Here is a 24878-nt window from a genome sequence, read left to right as displayed (position 1 = left end):
TTCAGTTACATTGAGAAGGAAAAACAGCAGCCCGCCAGAAAGCATTTCTCTCCTAAAGTGCAGACACAAGTCACATGACCAGGGGCAGCTGGGAAATTGACCAAATGTCTAGCCCCATGTCAGATTTCAAAATTGAATATAAAAAAAATCTGTTTGCTCTTTTGAGAAATGGATTTCAGTGCAGAATTTTGCTGGAGTAGCACTATTAACTGATTCATTTTGAAAAAAAATTTTTCCCATGACAGTATCCCTGTAAGCCAAAGTGTGTCTAGAATTTTTGGCTTGGCACAATAAACCCCTTCATTTTATTGGAAAATTTCATGCATCTAGTAAATTTATGGTAAAGATAAAGGATCTGTTATCTGGAAACCTGTTATCCAGAGAGTTCCAAAAGTTAATTTTTTCCCCTTAAATAATAAAACAGTACCTTGTACTTGATCCCAACTACGACCAATGGATCCTAACTGGAGGCAGAACAATACTATTGGGTTTTATTAATGTTTAAAGGTGTGGTTCACCTTTAACTTAACTTTTAGTATGTTATAAAATGACCAATTCTAAGCAACTTTTCAATTGGTCTTCCTTATTTTATTTATTTATTTTAGATTATTTGCCTTCTTTCCAGATTTTAAATGTCACTGACCCCATCTAAAAAACAAATGTAAGGCTACTAATGTATTGTTATTTCTACTTTTTATTACTCATCTTTCTATTCAGGCCTCTCCTATTCATATTCCAGTCTCTTATTCAAATCAATGCATGGTTTCTAGGGTAATTTGGCCCCTAATGAAAATAAATTGCAAATTGCCTATTCTTTTAGCAGGGTTAAGATATGGAGATCTAAATTACTGAAAGATCCATTATCCGGTAAACTGGGGCATTCTAGATTACAGGTCCCATTTATGTATTCTGGTTTTCACTACCAAAATGTGCTTATAACAGAAATCTGCAAATTTTGTGCTTTTGGTTTTTAGCCAATGCAAGAACCTTAAATAACAATAAATTCAGTAATTTTGTTCTGCATTTTGTCTAGTCTTAAAACAAGTAGCTTTTCACTGTCAACATCACTTGGTTGAACTTGCCACAAGTGTTTAGGAGTCGTCTCCATTCATATATGTAATGATTATCCAGGTGTGATTTATCATATGACCAACACTCACTGTCCTGTTAAGTTCCCTGTAAAAATCCGAGAAATCAGTTAACTGCACCCCTCAGCCACTCCTCAAGCGTACCTTTCTCTCATACACCTAGAGGTATAAAACCAGGAATGGTATTCAGTACATCCAGACTGTTAGATATTAATGTAGCCTATATTTACATGAGTCACAGAACTCCTACATGAGTAATGATTTGTCTAACTTCTTTTTTTTCATGACAAGGAATTCAGAGGAGAGGTAACATTTGTGAGTCTTTATTGAAAAATGTACAAAATCACCCCAAAGCATGGGTGTATTAGCACAAAGGCTTAGCATATGCCAACATGTTGCTGGGTGTAGATCTGCACTGCTAGATTATAGAATTAATAATTAGATTAATCTGTTAAAGGAACAGTAACACCAAAACATAAAAGCATTTTAAAGGGATCCTATCATCGGAAAACATGTGTTTTTCAAAACACATCAGTTAATAGTGCTGCTCCAGCAGAATTCTGCACTGAAACCCATTTCTCAAAAGAGCAAACAGATTTTTTTATATTCAATTTTGAAATCTGACATGGGGCTAGACATTTTGTCAATTTCCCAGCTGCCCCAGGTCATGTGACTTGTGCCTGCACTTTAGGAGAGAAATGCTTTCTGGCAGGCTGCTGTTTTCTCAGTGTAACGAATGTGTCTCAGTGGGACATGGGTTTTTACTATTGAGTGTTGTTCTTATATCTACCAGGGAGCTGTTATCTTGTGTTAGGGAGCTGTTATCTGGTTACCTTCCCATTGTTCTTTTGTTTGGCTGCTGGGGGGAAAAGGGAGGGGGTGATATCACTCCAACTTGCAGTACAGCAGTAAAGAGTGATTGAAGTTTATCAGAGCATAAGTCACATGAATTGGGGCAGCTGGGAAATTGACAAAATGTCTAGCCCCATGTCAGATTTCAAAATTGAATATAAAAAAATCTGTTTGCTCTTTTGAGAAATGGATTTCAGTGCAGAATTCTGCTGGAGCAGCACTATTAACTGATTCATTTTGAAAAAACTTTTTTTCCCATGACAGTATCCCTTTCAAGTAATTAACATGTACTGTTGTCCTGCATCGGTAAATGTTATGTTAGAAAAGCTATAAAAGTTTATACAAATAGGCTACTGTGTAGCCATGTCATTCAAGCTGAAAAGGAGAAAAGGCACAGGTTACTTAGCAGATAACAGATAGGCTCTATAATAGAAAACAGTATTCTACAGAGTGCATCTGCTATGTAACATAAGCCTTGAATGGCTGCCCTCATGGCTTTACAGCACCACATTTATATAAACTATAGTAGTGTTTCTGAAGCAAGCACGCCAATGCAGGGAAACAGTACATTATATTTTAATTACTTTAAAACACTTTAATTTTTTGGTGTTACTGTTCCTTTATCTACTTCCATAATGGGCAGTGCAATTGATTGTAATCTTTATTCCTGCCCAGGAAAGCGGGTATCTGGCCACTGTCCAGAGTTGGGAAGAACCAAAGTATCTTGAAGAAACATCACCTTTCCCTGAAAATGGTTCTGTTAAAGGATAACTATACCCCTTATTCAGCTCATATGTAAAACCATTTCCATGAAGATATACTTTTTTAGTAGTATATGCCATTAGATAATCCTAAATAGCAAATTTCCATTTGAAGTACAGACCATTACAAAATGGTGGGGAGGAAAAAGATGTAAAAGGACTATATTTATACATTTATACATATTTATTTATATATCATACATATATAAATATACAGTATATATATTCCAGTTGGGTAAGAATCATTTATAGGCCACTTAACATCATATAACTTATCTGTTGGTCATGTATTTATTTTGGGTGCATAGTTTTCCTTTAAGCATTGATGCTTATAAAGCAAAAGTAGTGTGCAGCACATGGGTTAAACTTACTTCTTAATATATTGTGGTATACACAGTACAAGATACTAATGAGGCCACATTGTGGCCAAGATGTCTACACAGAAAAAAATGATGCCAAGGTAGAGCAGGGTTATGATGTCCTGTTTCTAATATTGTGCAGCAAATGATATTCTGTTATATTTAACTAGACTCTAGGGGTAGATTTACTAAAGGGCAAAGTGGCCGTTGCTAGCGAAAATTCGCCAGAAATCTCATCCACAGGAACATCTCCAATTTACTGAGGACAATTCACAAGCGAAAGAGACTGTCGCTAGCGTAATTGCATGCCCTATCGCCAGTCGAATTTTCACTCAGGCGGACGATTGTTACTTCACAATTTCACTAAAGTGCGAATTTTATAGGACGTTACTTCTTTCACCAGAGTGTCCTTCAGCACCTTAGATCTGTCGAACTTATAAGATGAAGCTCCATCCTCCTCAATCTTATGTCAATGATATCATATCCAGTATGCCGAAAAGTCATAAAAGTTCTAAAAAACGCTGGCGTTTTTTCATATTTCAAAGTAGGATTGGCTTCCAAAGTTCTAACTATTAAAGATTTTTGAGTTAACAATTTTTATGAACCATTTGAGGGGCATGTCACATTTGTTTTAGAGTGGGCTCATGGCTAGGGCATTAGAGGATCTCTTCTGTCTTTATTTTGCTTCCTTGGACATTTTTAATAATCAGTGACCACTTCAAGCATTTGCACCAACATCTCTAATAAAGACATTTATACGACCTGTATGTACCCGCCCTATTCAAATTGGTGTAAGTGTACTAACGAAGTTTCGCTAGGCAGAAATGAACATTAGAGAAATGCTTGCGCTGACAAATTAACGCTAGCGAATCTTCCCCAAGGTTGGCTGCTAGTGACGGACAAATTTATTCGCCAGGCGCAATTTTGCCACAAATTCACACCTGGCGAATAAATTCGCCCTTCACTACTCCTGACCAAGAAACTCTTTTTTCCCTGTTGCGAGCCATGCCCGATCCTGTTGTTTGTATCAGTATCTAGGGAGATGTGTCATTGTTCATTTTGTTATTTCTTGTTTGATTGAGAATCTTTGCTCAGTCTTGCCATGTATTCTTCTTTAACAGGTTTTAGCACAAAGCAAACAAAACAATATTATGTATGCACACAATACACTACTTCCAAGACACACCTGTATAAATATTAAATGCAATTGTTCTTGTTTGTCCATTTGATTCAAAAATCAATATTGCCAGCTTGGAAACAATTAGAATATATGTTGGTTTGAAACCTCACCTGAAATGAAGTTAGCAGCTGAAGACTAGAGGGGTCATTTACTACAAGCCTAGATGCAAGTATTGCAATACTAATGTCCAGAAAAGCATGCCAAAGTTCTTATGTTTATGATCTAGCTGCACTTTTCACCTAGTGCCAGATTGGGAATCCGTTGCTACGTGCAGGTTGCAATACCAGCTGCACAATAGGTGGGGGAGGCAAATAGTTGACTGCCCTCCCCCCCCACTATCCATCCCTAAAATTTGCGTTGTATTCATTGGGCGAATTACAATCTCTGAGCTCCATTTTGGAGAAATTCAGAAAAGTTCAAGGCAGGAGTTGCTCCTCAGGACTTGTGAGTGAGTACACTTTAAATTAGGGAGGTAGTGAAAGCTTAACACATGCCTAAGAAGAATCAGGAGGATAGTTTGGGCTGTGTAGAGAACATTTTTCTGTTGGCTACATGCTCTCTTGCAGGGATTGGCTGTACCTTGATGACAGTTTACAAGATGGACAAGGATAACCATAGTTGTGATTTTGTAGACACTTGACATTTCTATATATATTTTGTGCCCGTCTAATTTTAGTCTCCTATAAATAAATGGGACATTACTGAAACAGAGATATTCTGGAGCCAAAACCAGTCAATTGAGTTTGTTTAATGTTTACATAATTTTCTAGTAGACTTAAGGTATGAAGATCCAAATTACAGAAAGATCTGTTATCCGGAAATCTGAGCATTCTGGATAACAGGTCCCATACCTGCACTGCATTGGTCAGGATACAAATAGGGCTCATATGATTCATAACCATGCCAAAAGTAGATCCCAACTGCACTGTAAGAAAACATGCAATAAGGGATACAGCAACTAAGCTGATAAACAGTATGGACAGTGTTCAACTTGTCTACCAGTATAGTTGGATTTTACCCAGTGGCCACTGCACTGGGTGGGCCCTTTAATATTTCTGGAAAACATAACATTATTTCCTTTTTCTCTGTAATAATAAAACAGTAGCTTGTACTTGATCCAAACTAAGATATAATTAATCCTTATTGGAGGCAAAGCCAGTCTCTTCAGTTTATTTATTTATGTTTACATACTTTTCTAGTAGACAAGATATGAAGATCCAAATTACGGAAAGATCTGTTATCCGGAAAACCCCAGGTCCTGGGTTAACAGGTCCCATACCTGTTGCATTGTTCAGGATACAAATAGGGCCTTCTTGTAGAACATATACAGGTATTGGATCCATTATCTGGAAACCTGTTATCTGGAAAGCTCCGAAGTGTGGAAAGACTGTCTCCCATCCTTTTTATCCAAATAATCCAAATTTTAAGAAATGATTTCCATTTTCTCTGTAATAATAAAGCAGGACCTTGTACTTGCTCCAAACTAAGATATAGGCAATCCTTACTGGAGCCAAAACCAGTCAATTGAGTTTATTTATTGTTTACATGATTTTCTAGTAGACTTAAGGTAAGATCTGTTATCCGGAAATCTGAGCATTCTGGATAACAGGTCCCATAACTGCACTGCATTGGTCAGGATACAAATAGGGCTCATATGATTCATAACCATGCCAAAAGTAGATCCCAACTGCACTGTAAGAAAACATGCAATAAGGGATACATCAAAGGAGCAAATAGAAATCCACACCCGTGTCAGAATGTAATTACTGCTTTACTGGAAGGCAGAACCATTTTATTCCTACCTGTAGTATTTAGCAACAACCCTTATAAAAACATGTTTATTATGCTTTGTTTATTGCTGACATTAGAGGACACCATCTACAGCAGACCAGAGAGTTTCCTAGGCACTGTGGTTTTAGCACAGCCATGTGGAGCAGAGATTGCAGTTCTACAGCCTGTTGAATAAATCCTACAACCAAAGCCTTCTGTGAGTGTGTGTGTCAAGATCTTACACTACCCCTCTTGTTTAACAACCTTATTATTCAGTATGGGTTATTCACCGAATGCAGAGTACAGGACTCTCACACACCCTCATCTATTCACTAAATAAACATTTAGGACTAATAATCCTAACAGAAGAGGTGAGGGGTTACTGGTTGCATAACCAGTAGCTGAAGCAGTCGGAAGTACATTTTTCATGTAGAGACGGATACTATTTAATATATGTTTGTTTAAAATGTGTAGGAGGGCAAGTAATGGTATGTGAAACGACTGCATTCTTAAACTGGTGACAGCAATTGGCGCTACAGGAATTTTAGTGATTGCGTCATGAGACTGATATCATATTTTTTTCTTTTAGGAGCAATCGAGATGATCTTAGTTCAGACAGCACACTATGGGGCACATTTACTAAGGGTCCAATATCGAGGGTTAATTAAGCCTCGAATCGACCCTCGAAGGTAAAATCCTTGAAGTCGAAGGATTTACCCCAAATCCTACGATCGAATGATCGAAGGAAACATCTAATCGAACGCTTCGAAGGATTTTAATCCATCGATCAAAGGATTTTTCTTAGATCGGAAAAAGCTTAGAAAACTTATGGAGAAGGTCCCCATAGGCTAACATTGTAGCTCGGTAGGTTTAAAGTGGCGAAGTATGTAGTCGAAGTTTTTTTTAAAGAGACAGTACTTCGACTATCGAATGGTCGAATAGTCGAACGATTTTTAGTTCGAATCGTTCAAATCGAAGTCGTAGTCGACGATCGCAGTAGCCTATTCGATGGTCGAAGTACCCAAAAAAAAAAACTTCGAAATTCTACGTTTTTTTACTTCGAATCCTTCACTCGAGCTTAGTAAATGTTCCCCTATAAGTCTCATTTACTGCAATGCTGATGTGCTTAAATGGATGAATGGTTGTGCGGATGTTGATGATATTCATAAAAGGTACTGTGTTGATGTATCCGTCCTGCCTCTTCTGCTGAATCATGCACAATTGCAAATGTTGACGTTGTGACAATTCAAACGTTTTCACCTTGGATTGCATCAACAGGTGCCACAGACTTGCACCCAGCAAATTGAACACTAACGCTGTTTTTTTAACCCAAAGTGACACCATCATCCCTCTTAAAACGTTAGATATGAATTCTCAACCACAATTGTGGTGGCTGCAACTTAAAAGTGTAGCCAAATTACGGTTCCTGGGAAAAACACAGAATTGTGGGCAGCAATCTGCTTTCATAATTTCACAGCAGTTTCGTGAATTTATTTGCCAGCTGCAAAACGGGAAAATTCGCCCATTACTAACAGAGATCATTATATGCTATGAATAGTTAAGTTGGGACAGCATCATCTTAGGCCTGCAATAGAACTGCACCCATCACATCAACTAGCTAGTGAAAGGGGAAGTGGTTGTAGGAGAAACAGTATTGGAGGGGAAGTAAAGACATTACTGAAATAGTTTATATTAGATGTTGTTGGTATTACAATTACAGGTCATTCAAAAGGAGTTCCTACAATGATCTATAAAGTGGATTGGGAAATACTTTCTTTACATTTTTATGATAAATTGTAGAAACGAAATTTCCTGGGTGAACAGGGAGGGCTTACCAAGAAGCCAGTACATAATATTCAAGGATAGACTGGATGGCACCCATTCCACTAACACAGCACCCTCCCTCTCCCAAGAGCCTCAGGAGCCACAAGCATTACTTTCTGCAGCTATAATCCATCCCAGCCCATAAGTGTTACAGAAGCAATAGCAGACTTCTCTATCACATATAACCCTTCTCACAGACTATGTTCCTCTCGTTGCTGCTATCAGGAAGATATGTGCATAAATGGTCTAGAACCAGAAGTTTATAGATTTTGTCCTCTACATCACACTTCAATGACAAATACAAAGTATTTCACAACTGTTTCCCCTCTGCAGTCTAAAACTGTTACCATCAGAGCAGATGTTCCAAAACTGTGGGGCTGAACTTGAGGAGGGGCATTGGTCCAAAAACATTGCGTATAATCTGCTCTAATTATAGAGCCTCTGGCAATTAATACCTGGGGCAATAGTTAATGAGGTCATATATGTCTGTGCTTTGTCCCCTCAACAATGTATAATGTTCCTGAACTTTGATCCTGGGCAAGCCTTAAGGTAAGTTGTGCCTTGTATGGAATGGGGACCCCTGAACAATGAAAAAGCAGTTCATAAAAATGTTTATTAAGCACAGTGTATCATTTACAGTTTGCTGTAAGTCACAGCTAGTTACAGTATTTTACCTGTTTGTGCACTCTTAGGGACTGATATAAAAAGAAATATACATTTTACTGTATTTTTTTGTTGCTGCATTTTTAGTGTTTGTTGATTATTGGCAGTGTGGTACCTTCTTTCCTTGTGGAGTCCTGTATGGTCACACAGGTCACACACCAAAGGCTGACTTGTGGGATAGATTAAAGGAGTGTGTTTATATCCTGCCCCTGATACCCATGGAATTATCTGGTAGGGTGACTTTTAAGGTGACCATACACGGACCGATATAAGACAAAGTAGCTTATTAGCCAGTGTACAGGGACCTCCAACTGGCTTCCCCAATTGACTGAAAATCTGCCAGATGTCAATCGGGCAAGCTTAAAATTCCTGTCGGATCAAGGACCGCATTGTTTTATTGATGTGGTCCTCTTTCCATTTCCTGGCCTTGTAATCGTATCGCAAAAATTGGTGCAAGATTCACATTGAATGGCAACCTCGCCAAATGAGTGGATCTGCCCATGTATGGCCACCTTAAGGCTGGTGGCACACGGTAAGATTCGGGGGAGATTAGTCGCCCAGCCACAAATTTCTTCTTCGGGTGACTTATCTCCCCGCAATGCCTTCCCTCCAGCAAGAATGTGAATCGCCGTCAGGATGGCATACGTAGTTCGAGGCAACATCAGGCGACTTCGGAAAACGAAATAATACGTATGCCATCCCGTCATCAATTCACGTTCTTGCTGGCGGGAAAGCATTGCGGGAAGATTAGTCGTCTGAAGAAGAAGAGATTTGTCGCTGGGCGACTAATCTTCCCCGAATCTTACCGTGTGCCACCAGCCTAACACCAACATTTTTATATAGTGTATCTGTAACTTTATCAGATAAGCAGGCCTGAAACAATATTTTAAATAAATTATGGAAATCAGAATACTTTGAACTAAAGTTTCTCTCTGTAAGGCTTTCTGAACCAATAATTATCTATAGTTCAAATGAACACAATTGTCCTCGTGGAGGTTTGTGTAGAAAAGAGACAAAAGATGTTTTCAGACACCAGAGCAGACTGCAAACACACTACAATCAAAACTGAATTTTGCTTCAAAGAAAATATTTTTATACTGAAATCACTAGTAAATTCTTTTCATTTTGTTAAGGCAATTTACCAAACATATGTTTATGTGCATGCAATGTGATTACATGTGTGGGATAGGTGTGTTTATATGGCGTGACAGCTTGTTCTTACAAACACTGCTTGTTTAAGGATTCACGTAATAACATTTGCAGCCTGTTACATAAACCTTTAATTGATGGACTTCATTATGTTTGTGATATATACAGAACTTCCATGAACTAGTCACACTAAATAAATTACAAGCCATAAATATATCCTGAGAAAGCTCTAGTGTAAATCTCTGTGTGTTCTGCCTTTACAGCATGAGATGCTAAAATTGTGATGAAAGCGACTGATGTGGATCATCTTTCTATATGTCACCAGCTGTTACAGGATTACAAGACCCCTACACCCACTCCACCCAAAACGAGTTGTAGAAGAGTATTAAATTGGGTGCCTATACCTAATGGAAACATCTACAGATCTTCTCAATGAACCAGACTAGTTCCACATAAATGTATTTAGCGGCCTGACTAATACATAATGCTCTGGTGTGGAACACAGCAGTCTGCAGGAGGTTAAGTTTTCACAATTGAGAATCCAGGACATCAACTTTCAGTAGTGTGTAGTTTAGGGGCACAAAACATACAATAGACAGTGGTCGCAATGATACAGCTCTGCCTCATCTGTTGCTTTGGTGAGAGGCAGAATTAAAGCTAAGGGCAAGGTTGTGGCGTTTTAAGTCGCGTTTTTAAAAATGTGCAGCCGAGCGTAAATACGCACAAAATGAAACCCTATTGAAAAGAATGGAATATGCACTACAGCAATTCCCACAGGACGCTTGCGAGCCAACTTGCACCATGCAATGCCAGTATTTGCGTTTTTCAGCAGAAACGCCAATACACCAAGGAAACACCATATTACTGAACTCTATGGAATCCATATGTTTACTTCGCTGAAATAGGCTGCTCATTTTCAATATGGCGGCCAAACTCTTGCAAGATGGAGTACGCATATAGGTATTTGTGGGGTTGTATGCTGGTGACGTAATTATGTAGCATATTGACGTACAGTATGGCTATATTGTACATGTAAATTGCTTTTCCGTTTACCTTTTTTTCACAAAATTTTAGTAAAATTCTTCAGAGGGGCGCTGTGCCAATGAGGCTCCTGGTACTTTAAGAACCGAATTTCTGGTTTGAAAACCGGAATTTCGGCTCTTCTATCACAGAGAGCGCAATTATGCATATTTACACTCAACCTTGCATTTTTAAAAACGCTATGTAAAAACACCACACATGACCTTACCCTAAGGTTATGGTCACACAGGCTGAAGGTTCTTGCTGTTGTCAGCCTGCATATTTTTGCAGGTTGAGAGAAGCAGATCTGCTCAGTGTCCCCTGCTCCACAGGCTGAGTTCAGTCCAAATGTGCAAAAGGAGGCATCTCTTGGCTGAACTCAGATTCAGCTCCACTGTGTGTACACACATATACTAATTGGATTCAAATCAACAGAGCAGGGGAAGGGAGCAATCTGCTTCTCTCAACCTGCAAAAATACACAGGCCGTGTGCCCATAGCCTTATGATATGATAAAGCATTTCTAAGCTGTGTGTAATTCAGCCAGTGGAGTGGTTTCAATTCATGTCCTTGACAAGAGAACAATATTAGATGTTTCTCCACCAGCTACAATACACTGGAGGCATTTTAATCTCCAACTACATTTTAACCTCACCACTACATGTTCATTAGAACTGATACCTTATAAGGGGGCAGCGCGTGAAATCTTGTGTCCTTTTGACTTCTGTCTAGGTTGCCCTACACTAAACTCATAGTCAGGGGCAGAAGATAAAGCTGGCCATACAGGGACAGAGTCTGCCCCTTCAGATACTGGGCCTGATTCAGTTCCGTGAGAAAAGGTTATCTCATGGTTTATCACGTGAAAACTCACGGGCAAGATTCAATTCAATTCAATTTTTTTTATCCTAATTCACTTCCACATTTTATGTGATAAACCGTGAGATACGTTTTTCTGAATTGAATTGCATCTCAAATTGAAACTCATCCACTTTTCACGTGATAAACAGTGACGTAACTAAGCCAGTCTGGGCTCGGGCGCAGGATGTGTATCTGGGCCACCCCTTTAGACGCACAATTTTCTTACCTTGCTCGCTGTGCCTGCGATCTCTGGAGGGCCCTGAGGCGGTGCAGACCCTGGTGCAACTGCACCCCTTGCTCCCCCAGTAGTTACGCCACTGGTGAAAAATCCTTTTTCTCGCTGAATTGAATCTGGACTATAGTTGGTCATTTATTGATTCTTGTGTGAAGGTCATGCCTGATTGATAAGGCAGGTTTGAAAATCCTGTTGGGTAAGGACCTCACTCCTCAGTGGTGTATTGATGTTGTCCTCTCCCAACAGGTCTCAGTAGGCCCCATTATAATCCTCTAGTTTTGTGGGAACAAACAATCAGATCATCCTTTGTACCTCTGTGGTGGTGGCCAAATTGGGAAAAGTTTACCATCTATGCCCAACTTAACACTAAGAAAGTTCTGCAAGGTAAATACCATGTCCATGTATGAAATACATATGCAGCAAAGAGCCGTGAATAAAGATAATAGAACAATTTTCTATTCTGAGGTCGTTGCACCTTTGTAAATTAGTTCCCTTGAGCCAAAGCAAAAGCCCTTAACACACTTCTTGAAATAGATCCTGGAACTGAGAAAATCTTCTGGTAGCAGCCCTGTTGGTAACAAATACAAAGGACAGGCAGAAAAGAGTCTATGGTATTCATATTAGAAAGAGCAACTTGGAAATCTTGTTGCTCTTTTACTTGAAAGTATATGGCAGACAGAGAGGTGAGGTCCTGAAATTCTTTAACATACTCACAGTAGGAAAGCAAACATTGACACTATGCAAACCCACACTGATGCTCATACTGTAAGGGCATACACAATGGAAGCTTTAAATAAACAAGAAACACCACTCATTTTTGGACATTTGATTTATTCAGTCTTTTGTGTTTTATTTTAGGATAGGGTAATTATGATTTTACAAACACATACAGAGAGAACAGGAACTGAATATAGACTACATCTTATCGAGTCCCAATGATCAGGCACTTTGCCAGCACCCTTACTGGCTATACAAGACTGGTAGCTATACAAGACTGGTAGCTATATGCAAGTAAACACAGATGGAGGTGTCACCCTAGTGGCACCGCATAAATAACTATCAATATTAAAATGTCATGAATAACATATACTGCTTAAAATATGTAGGTTTTAGCCATCTAAAGTTGTGGGAACATTGGTGTTGGCCAGTGTCCCAATGGTTAGATTTGTTGTCTCACTGTATTAAATGCACTACCTCCACTTGCATAATAATGCATATGTAAGACCAGGTTTCAATATCCAGTTCTGAGCTACTCCAGTTTCCTCATCCTTTGCTGAAAGTGTACTTTGGTAATGTCTTTAAACTGCCATTATATATTAGTACAGGTATAGGATCTGTTATCTGGAATCCCGTTATCCAGAAAATTCAGAATTACAGAAAGGCTGTCTCCATTTTAATTCACATCTTAAAACATGATTTCCTTTTCCTCTGTAGTAATTAAATGGTACCTTGAACTTGATCCCAACTAACATATAATTAATCCTAATTGGATGCAAAAAGCATGTTTGGGTTTAATTAAAGTTTAAATGATTTTTAAATTGATGGAGATCCATATTACGGAAAGATCCCTTATTCCCTTAGTTCATATACCGTTCCTAGCTCCTTCAGTTTCCTCAGCCTTTGTACTTTGGTAATGTCTTGAAACTGCCATTACAAATTAGTACAGGTATAGGATCCATAACCAGGAAACCAGTTATCCAGAAAATGCCAAATTACTGAACGGCTGTGTCAATTTTAATCAAGTAATTTACATTTTTAAACATGATTTCCTTTTTCTCTGCAGTAATGAAATAGCACCTTGTACTTGATCCCAACAAAGATATAATAAATCCTAATTGGATGAAAAGCAATTCTGTTGGGTTTAAATAATGTTTAAATGATTTTTAAATAGACGTAAGGTATGGCGATCCATATTACGGAAAGATCCCTTATCCGGTCCCAAGCATTCTGGATAAAACTCATACCTGTATAAGATCACCCCTAAATTAAGAATTATAACGGATGCCAGCAGCCATACTTGTATTTTTATAGTTTGTGATGTGACATTATCAGTGTAAAGTTCTGCCTGTGTTTGCCTGGGTTTCCCCTGGGTGCAGAGGGGTCCTGAGCAATTAATTTGTTAACCTCCAAGTGCTGTATAATATGCACATGCCACATATAGAGAATACCACATGTCCTGTGCACTGTAATGTAAAGTATTAATCCACAGAAAGGGTCATACCATGTGTCTTTCATGTGCTCACGTTTTTCTGAAGTATGTCACAAAGGCACAATTGTCAATATGGGAAGATACCAAAGAGGTGCACTGTCAGAGTTTTGTTAAAATTCTATGGGAAGGTTACAAAGTACTGCACTTAACTGTGCACAATTTGATAAAATGCAAATGCACAACAATTCCACTTTCATTTCCCCATATTTTTTGCTCTAATGCAACACTGGTTAAAAAACGATATGCATACCCGCTTTCTTTTGCAGAACTCCTCTGTTCTGTGCTTGTTTCCTGCATCTGATGCATTGATTACATGATGCCCATGGTACCCATGTCTTGTATCAAGGTGCAAGTTCATCAATACAATGGATACATCTGTACTAAGCATCATATACTTTATGTATCCAGTTACGGAAAAGGGATACAGACGCCCTGCTCTTTTTTGGAGCATTAAAATGCTTTGCCAGAGGTACTATAAAAAAAGATAAAGTTCCCATGAGATGGATGTGATAGTGTGAAAAAACAGATAATGTACCAATATCTTTGAGCCAACACTGAGCAAGGCAAGTCTTCTCATGCACATACATTCCAGTGATGGCTGCAGGGGACCCTGATAGATTAGTCGGGTTCTTAAGGACATCTCTCAAATGACTAAACATGTTTACACAAGCATCTGTAGGAGTAACTAGAAGAAAGCAAGAACTCGGGGGGGGGGGGGGTTTCTGCGATCACGTAGAAAGTCTGTTTTTGAAAGTGGGCCTCTCCTTGGATGTACCATGTATTTAACCTCTGTGTACATTTTATATTCCTCTGCAAAGCTCTATCCACTCTAAAATAATAATAATATAAACCCTCCAGTAAAGTACAGATATTAGAAAGTTACATAGTAAAAACAGACCACATAAGAACTCAAGTTACTCTAAGCAAAGAGCCATATGAAGCTGCTAATATGTGTGCAAGTTATCATATGGCTTACTTTTATATGTTTTGATGGAATATTATCAACAGGCTTTAGTATAAATGTGTTTTTGCTTTACTGGCTGTGAGGAAAATGGTACAAAATACAGTTATGAGACTGGTTATTCAGAATGCTCCAGACCTGGGGTTTTTTGGGAAAATGGATGTTTCCATAATTTTGATATTCATTCCATAAGTCTACTAGAACATCATTTAAACATTAAATAAACCCAATAGGTTGGTTTTGCTTCCAATAAGGATTAATTATATCTTAGTTGGGATCAAGTACAAGCTACTGTTTTATTATTACAGAGAAAATGGAGATCCAAAAATTTGGATTATTTGCATAAAATGGAGTCTATGGGAGGCACACCTTTATGCACTAAAAAGTCATCCTGTTAAACACAAGTTTCACTCATCATCAGAAACATCCCATTCTCGCTGCCATTCAGCCGCAAATCTACTAACATCTTCTTTGAAAATTAAACATTTCGAAAAAATTTACTTCCCAGATATTTTTATTTGTAAAAATATTCTTTTTTTGTTCAGTAAAAAAAACCTAAACATTCTTGATGGTGACATGATCATGACAATCGCAGTTCAATTATACAAAATAGAAAAAAACTTTCAACAAATTACACAGACTTGACATTTCTTTGACATTTGATTTTTTTTTTTGTAAATCTATAATGCCAAGTTCAAACTACATGGGCTTTCGAGACAGATTCCAAAAATGACCCGACTTGATTGATTGTGACTTGAGTGTTATTGCTATTCCGTGTAACACTACAAAATACTAATAAGAAAAAAATTGGAATGATGTATTGTAACGTATATTCATGAGGCTTATTTACAAACACAAATTGCTAATGGTACAAACTGACACAATCCAAAGAAGCTTTTTTTTGTCTGCAGGGAGTGACATGAGCCCATTCAGACTACTCTGATACACCACATGCAAGTGGACATATTGACACAAGAAAACCATGGAATTACCAGTTTTTTCAGTAATTCCAGGGTTTCCTTACTGGGTTGGGTCAATAGTTACAACTGACTTGCACCAAGTGAATCAGACATTAATGACGTTATTAACTTCGTGCTTGAATTCGAACACAAATGCAAAAGAAAAACCATGTGCCACAATTAGCGCATGATTTCCCAAAAGCAATGGATTGTAAATAAGCCGAATTACCCAGCACTTCTTTCCGATAACCCAGAGAACCTGCTCTGTGCTAACTCTCAGTTTATTACAAAGAAAAATAAAACAATCTTTATAAAACAGTACTTAAATAAATACATTATCCATTATCTCAGGCATAAATTATTCCGTAAAACAACTTTTGGCAGTAACAATGGAATGTTGACCACAGACAGAACATATTTCCACCTGACTGTACAAATTGCCATTTACAAGAGTGACACTCAGTATAAATCGATAAAAAAAGTAAGCAGTTTTATAAATAATATTTATACATACCATATTATATTTCCTTAAATATCATGAAAAAGTAGCAGCATGGTAAATCTATCTTAGAAAACAACTACATTTAATGAGTAAAGTGACAGGTTTGTTTTACCAATGAAAGCCATTGGCCCTTCACTGGCTCACTGTCCAGTGCAGTTACACTTATATTTCAAGTAAGGGTTTCAAGAATGAACCTGTGGTTTTTCTAAAATTTTGAAAGAACGAATATATAGGAGTGTATAAAGAATAGCTCGCTATGCCTCCAAACATTTTTGGAAGACAAGGGACGATTGCTTTAAGACTTAATGGTCTTGTGTTTAATTTATCTATTAAATGCACATATTCAAGTATATGCAGGATTTGTATACAGAAATGATTTGAAGGCACAATGGTGCAAAGAGCTGTATGTGAAATACAGGGAGGAACACGACATATTAATCAATATATAATCATAATATATATTAATATATAATGACCATAAGACATTTTGAGGCAGCACTGGACATGACAGTTAAATAATATTTAAATCATAAATAATAAATAAATAAATTAACCCCCCTTAATGAAAAAAAAAAAAAGGAAACTGTACACACAGGTTGTTTATGAAGGAGTTTGAACCTTGCTGGTATTTTTCCCTACCCAGCAATCCTATCAATCCCAACCAGCATTGTGTATAGCATCTAACAAGGTGACAGTGGTTTCAGAAGAAAAAATACTAAAGTGTCAGTTTAAAGTTCAGACGCATGCTCTTTCAGGATTAAAGATGGCTTTACATTCTCCAGTGTTGAATCTGAACTCGCATTAATGAAATCCTTTCCGGAAGGCTTGCTTTTTAGCACGTGAAAGGCAGTGTAAGGACAGTCTCTCACGTTGTTGCATATCAGATTTTGTAAAGAGGCGGAATTTACAACATCAAAACCCACGCTTCCGCCAAAGGTGCTGGGTTTCCAGTATTCAGGAGAACATATGGGGTTTCCCATCAGGCCTTTTAGAGAGAATGGAGCTCCCATCTCTACCATGGTCTCTCCAAAAATAGCTCCGGGGCGAGGCTGTTCCACAAGTAGTCCCGGATAAAGTTCCATGGCATCAATATCACCGTATAGTTTCTCAAATTCAGCTGACATTTCCTTCTCTCCTAAAAAAAAATGAGCAAAACGTGTCAACAAATGACAAGTGCAATTAAACAGCCTCTCCACGATGTAGTCTCACATCAACTATGATCTACAGATAGAAAACCACAATAGGGCCAGTCTGCCTTTACATCCCATAGGAAAAGTTAAAAATGTGATATTCATATTAGGAACATTACAATCAAATAGCCGAGTCTACAGGGATTTCTTGCAAATGTGAGGAAAGTGATAATGTCTGCGCTGTGTTTAATTAGTTTAGTGAGATTACTGGCAGTCACAAGGTTAACTGATCGTGACTATTGTTTTGCTTGCGTGTGTAATTTCAACATTGCTTTCAGGGCCATTACAACACACTGTCAGTTCTAAACAATCGCGTTTGATAAGAACTTGGACTTCTAGTGACTTGGAAGAAAAGCAAACACAACATTAAATCAACTTTGCTGGGTAAGCCTTTCTCCGAGCACCTTGCTACAATAAACCAATGGTGTATCATTAAATGTAACTCTGCAACTCACCTGTCAGCTCTTCGAACGACTCAAAGGGTTTGAGCATGAAACGCTTGCGGTATTCATTTAGTGACTGGTATCTCATCTCTCTGCTTTGTTCAATGGATGCCACGGCTACTCTGGTTATGGCAGCAGGGAAATTCCTACCTCCAGCAACCTATGCAGATAAAGAACATGTTAGATATAAAATGACATGGATTTAAACATTTAAAAAACAAATCTCCTATACAAGTATAGGATTTGTTATCATGAAACCAGTTATCCAGAAAGCTTTGAATTACTGGAAGGCCATCTCCTATAGACTCCAATTTAATCAAATTATTCAAATTTGTAAAGAGTATTTCCTTTTGCTCTGTAGTATTAAAACAGTACCTTGCACTTAATCCTAACCAAGATATATTTATTATGAGAGGCAAAATAATCATATTTATGTTTAAATAATTTTTTAGTAGAAAATGTATGGACATCCCAGGTCCCAAGCATTCTGGAGAACAGGTCCAATGCCTGCATTAGAATTCATAGATATTTTTAAGGCATAAAAATGGTTCTTACACGTCCTGCTGACTGCCTGCTGAAAGATTCGACCATCTGAGTGAGGCCATGGTTTAAAATCAACGAATTGTTGTAGAGAAACTGTGGGTAACCGTACTCCTTTTCGTTGATGGCAAAAGTGTCGGGTAGAAGGGGATGCCAGTGGTACAGGGTATTGAATTCTGCAGCAATTCTATTTTGATACTGAAATTTCTGGTTGAACAACAGTTGTGGGTCAAATTTGAGTTTGAAGTGATATCCACTGAGGTGCTGTACATAATCCTCTATGACAATCTTGATGGTTTCACCTGAAACAAGATGGGATGATCATATAAAAAGAGTTTCTTCAACTGGCGACTTGACTGTATGTAATTCTGTATGCCAACAATGTAATGGTTCAAGTTTTTCCTCAGATCTTTAAAAACTTAGTTTAGTCAATTACATCCAACCACTGAAAGGACAAAGCGCAGACATTTAGGGGTGCTTTGAAGTCTATTCTATAAAAGATACCTATGGTCTTGTTGAGGAAGAAGCTACTGGGCCTTTTTGTTAATCTAATGCTATGGTTTTTCGAAATATCTAGAACCCGAGTGAAACAAGTACCTGCAACCTGAATGAACTGGAATTCTCTAGAAGCAAAATGCTGTAAGCTAATGTACTCTGCATTCCTTCCATTTTTTTGCAGGGGTGTATACTGCTGTTTGCTTAAGAAAACACAAATTTTCTATTTATACTCTATGTTCTCAATCAGTGCAAGCCAATGGCACTGATATTACGATTTACAGTCAGAGCTGCATTTTTTTTAATCCCTGAAGCTTTACTTTGACATTTGCTTTCAAAACGTATAATTCAAAAGTGTTACAAGCATAATTACACTAAGCCAATAAACTTTTTAGTGCATAAATAGGACATGATGGCATAAGTATACCTATAGTACCTACCAAGTCAACATTGCTTCTCTGTTTATTAACACAGCATTATAGTCATGTTAAATGATGTGCTGTATTATCTGTACTTCTACTTACCTATCAAAATAAGTCTTGCAGTTTGGAAGATACGCTCGTCGTCCCATTCTGGATGCTCTCCAGCAAGAATGTCACAAACTCGATTGTGCTCCCGTAACCAGATTGTGGAATACATCATCAGCCCAGGAACAAGGCCAAAAACTTCTTGCCCAACAGCAAACTGAAGATGTTCTGGAACATGGGGTGGGTACATCATATCTACTCCTGCACTTTTCACTGTTGGTGGGTACATTTCCCCATCTATCATCTGAAAGCAATAAGGAAAAAAAAATTAAATAACTGGTCTACAGGGTGTTGCCAATTTTCCCTGTCTTATTAACTGTAGCAGGTGAAATTTGCACCCATTCTTTAAATCCAAAGCAACCAGGTTGCATGTCCTGATTAAAAAAAGAAAACTTCTAGTTGCTATGGGTTACTAGATATGGTACAAGTGGTGTGCCAGTTATCGTATTACCATCTGAATATACAAGATATAATTAAGGGCTGCCAAGAAATACAAGACATGTACCTGATATTTTAGTTTGCCGCCCTTCATTAAACGCAGTTTATGTTGCCTTTCTAAATTTTCCCCATAGACATGATTGAGATCAACCTGTGAGAAGAGACAAAAAAAAATCAGTTACTTTTATTCCTTTATAAAAAAGACAAAAGAAAAGAAAGGAACTGAAAGGCAATGTATCCCTTACCCCATGGCCTAATGCTTTGGTGAAGGCGGCTCCTTTTGCCATATCCGTTTTGAAGAACTGGTGTGTGAAGTGTTGCGCAAAGAAAGCAAACATCACATTGGTGCCTTGAGGGTCAGGAATAAATTTTCTTCGCATCAGGAATTTTTCCACCACCAACTTTGCACTTGGAAGCTCTTTCAGTCCTGTACAAAAAAAAAAAGCAAAGGAATTTATCATCAAACGGTCAACTCATGGTGAAAATGAAATAGAATCTGCATTTGTTTGTGCAGAACCGTATTTGTAATCCTATTATGGAAAGTTGTATGGCAACACAACCCAGCAAGAATCCATTTAGTTTTACATTACATCATATGAGGAAGAAGTCTCTGAAGGCTGGATTTTTTTTGCAATGTTAAGTCTTTCTTTACATGTACATATACCAAACCCTTATGGCTAGGACTACATGGCTAAGTTGCTTGCTTAGTGGCCTAAGACATGTAACCTTTAGTGTTCTAGCTGCAGGTGTATATGCCAGAAAGTCATACAAAACACATCTGCCAATTAAAGCCTTACAAGAAGACTCATCACAATACGCTGCAAAAACCTTTGTGTGGCTGTACATGATTTTTATTTTATATGCTGTATTTATATAACTCTCCAGTACATGTATGGAATCAGTTATCCAGAAAATCCATATCCAGTAAGCTCTGAATTATGCAAAGGTTACCTCCCATGGACCAAATAATCCAAATTTTCACTATAATAATAAAGCAGTACATTGTACTTGATCCAAATGAAGATATAATTACTCCTTATTAGAGGCAAACCAGCCTATTGGGTTTAATTAATATTTAAATGGGTTTATAGTAGACTTAAGGTAAGAAAATCCAAATTATGGAAATATCCATTATCCGGAAAACCTCAGGTCCAGAGCATTCTGCATAACAGGTCCCACACCTGTATCAGCCCAAATATTCTTGGTAATTTAACTGAACACTAATCTGTACTAATCTGCCACCCACTAGGTTAAGTTCCCAGGCAAGGTTTAGCTTTTAAAGAGCAGTTAACTACATTCAGCCCATTTAAAAACGATATTACGCCTAAACTGATGATTCATAGGAATATTTACAATTGCTCAATATATCATCACAATTGGGATTTATGTGACTGTGCATTCTGCTTGTCTTTCAATGAGATTTAAAACATATCTAACATATAATGCTATTAGTATTTACACTTATGATTCATATATACATACAAAAAGGTATTTATCTTACCTTTAACTCCCATTGGGGTAGGGCAGTCACGTTCCACAGGAGGCAAGGCACGGGTATAATAGGACAGGTTGGCATATGCCTCCCAGTTTTTATAGGCATAGTGGCTGTTATAGGTGGGTGGGCTGTCAATCAGGTGCGACCGTGCTGGAAATGCAAAGAGAAAAATGTTACTGGAAGTAAAGCACATCTGACTTTTATAGAACACACTGCTCGTATGCATTTTCCCCTGTTAGACTTTTGTTTATATATATATTATAGCTATGGAAATGTTCTACTGCTCCAACTATAGAATTTAAAGAATTACTGGATTTTCTAATACAGAGCATATTTTCTAGGTAAAACTTGCAAAATAAATCCCAAGCCCACCCCCCCCCAAAAAAACAAATCCAGCCAATAAGAGAGTATCTGGAAAATCTGCCTCTAATTCCAGTTACAGTACAGACTGCAATATGAACTAGTACTTACATGTTAAGACATATCTCATAATGGCGTCCCGCAGGAAGGAGATGCTGTTGACTATATTCCATACTCCTTTGAAGTGAGTCAAGATATAGTGCACGGTGTTGGGGGTTGGCTTCAGCTTCAGCCTCAACCACGATAAGAATTCCGCTGTAAGGAACGCCGATAGGTAAGTATCGTTTTTATAAAAAGCTGAATAAATCCTATCGGAGGCAGGTCATGATGAAGAAGAAATGCTTACGTGTGGTGCAGTTTTCTCCATAGAAGCCAGTTCTCGTGCAGTCACATTCATAGCGGTCGAAGCCAACGGTCATGCACACCCCTTGGTTTTGACAGGGATTTGAACAGCATGGGCTTGCTAGGGGAACGGAAATAAACACATCAATACAAATTGATAATAATTACAGAAACACGTTCATATCAATAAAACCCGTCCAGTGTCCTCTTGTAAATCACAGGGCATTATATTGTACAAATCATAGTTATATTCAACCGACGCGTTTCACACCTGATTTCTTCTATGTCATAGCTATAAAGAAATCCTATTTCATCAACATATTTGCTCAATATTAAACTGCTTTAAGCCCATTAAAACGTATCCAAGGGTGCATAGTATAATGAACCTTATTCTGATTACAGTATAGAAATCATTGACCAGTCCAAGTCTGCCTTAATTGCTACAGGCACCTGCTTTATTAGCCGCCCCCAAAAGCAATTACACCTAGAAATGGAATCAATTGAAATCTGTTCTAGATTTTATCCAGAAAGGTGCTGCCAAACTGCTTCCCAGTGCCAAGTGCAAATGAAGGGATAAGGATGACAATTATTCAGGTACAGGTAAGGGATCCATCATCCGGAAACCCATTAACAGAAAGGCTGTTTCCCATAGACTCCATTATAATCAAATAATCACTTTTTTTTTTTTTTTAAACGATTTCCTTTTTTTCTCTGTAATATTAAAGCAGTGCCTTGTAATTGATCCAAACTAAGATATAATGAATCCTTATTGGAAGCAAAACCAACTTACTGGCTTTATGTAATTTTTATAGTAGACTTAAGGCATGAAGATCCAAATTACAGAAAGACCCGTTACCCAGAAACCTCCAGGTTCCGAGCAGTCTGGATAACGGGTCCCATAGCTGTAGTAAGTGGAATATGAACTGATAGAAGGTAAATGGAGTATAAAGAATAGTGAGCAGCGCTGTGACTACAGGACAGTTGGCATTTAAAGGCTACTGAGTGTGAATGGAGGGGATGCTGTACAGAATGAAAGAATGTATAGAAGACGGAGTTACCTGCTTGGGAGAAGAGCAGCAGAGAGAGGAACACAGCGGCGGGTAGTACGATCATTCCAGTGGAGAGTGAGAGGTGCAGGCGGCCTGTGCTCTTTGTATTTCCCACTAAGGAGCCGCTGATGCTATCGCTTTAGCTCTGGAGTCTGAAGTAGGAGCCTCATAGCGCTTCTTTTATACAGGAAACGCGGGCGTCACCAGCAGCACTCCCCGTTACGTAGGGGAATTCCTTCAGAGGGGTCGATGCGGTTTCATCATCACAGACAAACCCCCTCACACACACACACGTAGTGAATGGAGTCAAGTACTTGTTGGCACTTGACAGATTCCCTCACACACAAAGCTCAACAGCCTTTGAATTCCATAAGAAAAATGATTTTTACAGAGTAAATTCAGTAGTTCCCTTATAGTCCTGTAACAGGTTTTGTAAACATCCAACCCCCTAACACTGATGTTCCCCTACTGATTGATGGGTCCCTGGTGGTAGGGGGGTAAATACTAGATATTTAATTGGTCCCCACAGCAAATTATTTTTCAGGTCCCCAAAATGTTTAGCAGAGGACATGTTTTTACCAATATTTATTGAAATTGTACATGAATTAGGGCCTAATGGGGCCCCTATAGCTCCTGGGGCCCCCTGCCATCGCAGGGTCTGCTTCCTCTGTAGTTACGCCCCTGTATAAACTATTATACTACTAAGTTCCAGATACTAAACATTGGCAAGGCAGTGCCCTTACTTTCCTGTAACCAGTGGCGAAATTAGGGGGCAGATTTATCAAGGGTCGAAGCGAATTCGAGGGAATTTTCGAAGTAAAAAAAATCGAAATTCGAAGTAATTTTTTGGATACTTCGACCATCGAATAGGCTACTACGACTTTGAATTTACTTCGAATTCGATTCAAAGTAAAATCGTTGGAATATTCGACCATTCGATAATCGAAGTACTGTCTCTTTAAAAAAAACTTCAATAGTTCGCCAAATTAAACCTGCAGAAGTGCTATGTTAGCCTATGGGGACCTTCTAATGCATTATTCTAAGTTTTTTGTAGTCGAAGTAAAATCGTTCGATCGATCGCTGACCCGAACGATTTAATCGTTCGATCGAACGATTTTACTTAGACCGCAAAATGGTCAAATTCGGTAAAAAAAACTTCGACTTCGATATTCGAAGTCGAAGTATAGCCATTCAATGGTCGAATTTCGAAGTATATTTCACTCCGAAATTTGACCTTTGATAAATCTGCCCCCATATGTTACTGGGTCCCACAGCAAATTCAATTTAGTTCCCCAAAGCATTTGTAAATTGACCTATTATCCAAAGATATTTTGAAAATGCTCATTACAGCTTTACTGGGCCCCCTACACTCCTGGACCCCCTGCAACCATAGGGTCTGTAGTTATACCCCTGCCTGTAGCAGCTTTTGTAAACTAAATTAATTTTGTAAACTAAATTAATCAATTACATCTCCCTAACACTGGTAAAAAGTTACCTCTACTGCTTGATGGGTTCCTGTTGGTAGGGGGCTACGGATAAATACTATATATATATTTACATTATATACTATTATATCAGTTCCTGATACTAAAAATCTGCAAGGCAGTGCC

General features: G+C 38.2%; 1 protein-coding gene across 1 annotated transcript; it reads right to left on the bottom strand.

Annotated features, from left to right (window-relative positions):
- Window positions 1–15424: 15424 nt before the first annotated feature.
- Window positions 15425–23777, bottom strand: ptgs2.L (prostaglandin-endoperoxide synthase 2 L homeolog). The gene is made up of 10 exons (XM_018258803.2): window positions 23278–23777; window positions 22224–22340; window positions 21989–22132; window positions 21524–21667; window positions 20268–20449; window positions 20090–20173; window positions 19582–19828; window positions 18578–18864; window positions 18035–18182; window positions 15425–17524 (listed from the first exon to the last, which is right to left on the bottom strand). The coding sequence occupies exons 1-10, from the start codon at window positions 23330–23332 to the stop codon at window positions 17118–17120; spliced, it is 1815 nt and encodes a 604-aa protein (XP_018114292.1). The 5' UTR covers window positions 23333–23777; the 3' UTR covers window positions 15425–17117.
- Window positions 23778–24878: the final 1101 nt, after the last annotated feature.

This window comes from Xenopus laevis, chromosome 4L (genome assembly GCF_017654675.1).
Source record: "Xenopus laevis strain J_2021 chromosome 4L, Xenopus_laevis_v10.1, whole genome shotgun sequence".
In the NCBI taxonomy this organism is placed as follows: domain Eukaryota; kingdom Metazoa; phylum Chordata; class Amphibia; order Anura; family Pipidae; genus Xenopus; species Xenopus laevis.
The sequence above is the reverse complement of the archived record's forward strand: the minus strand, read 5'-3'. Positions and strand labels throughout refer to the sequence as shown.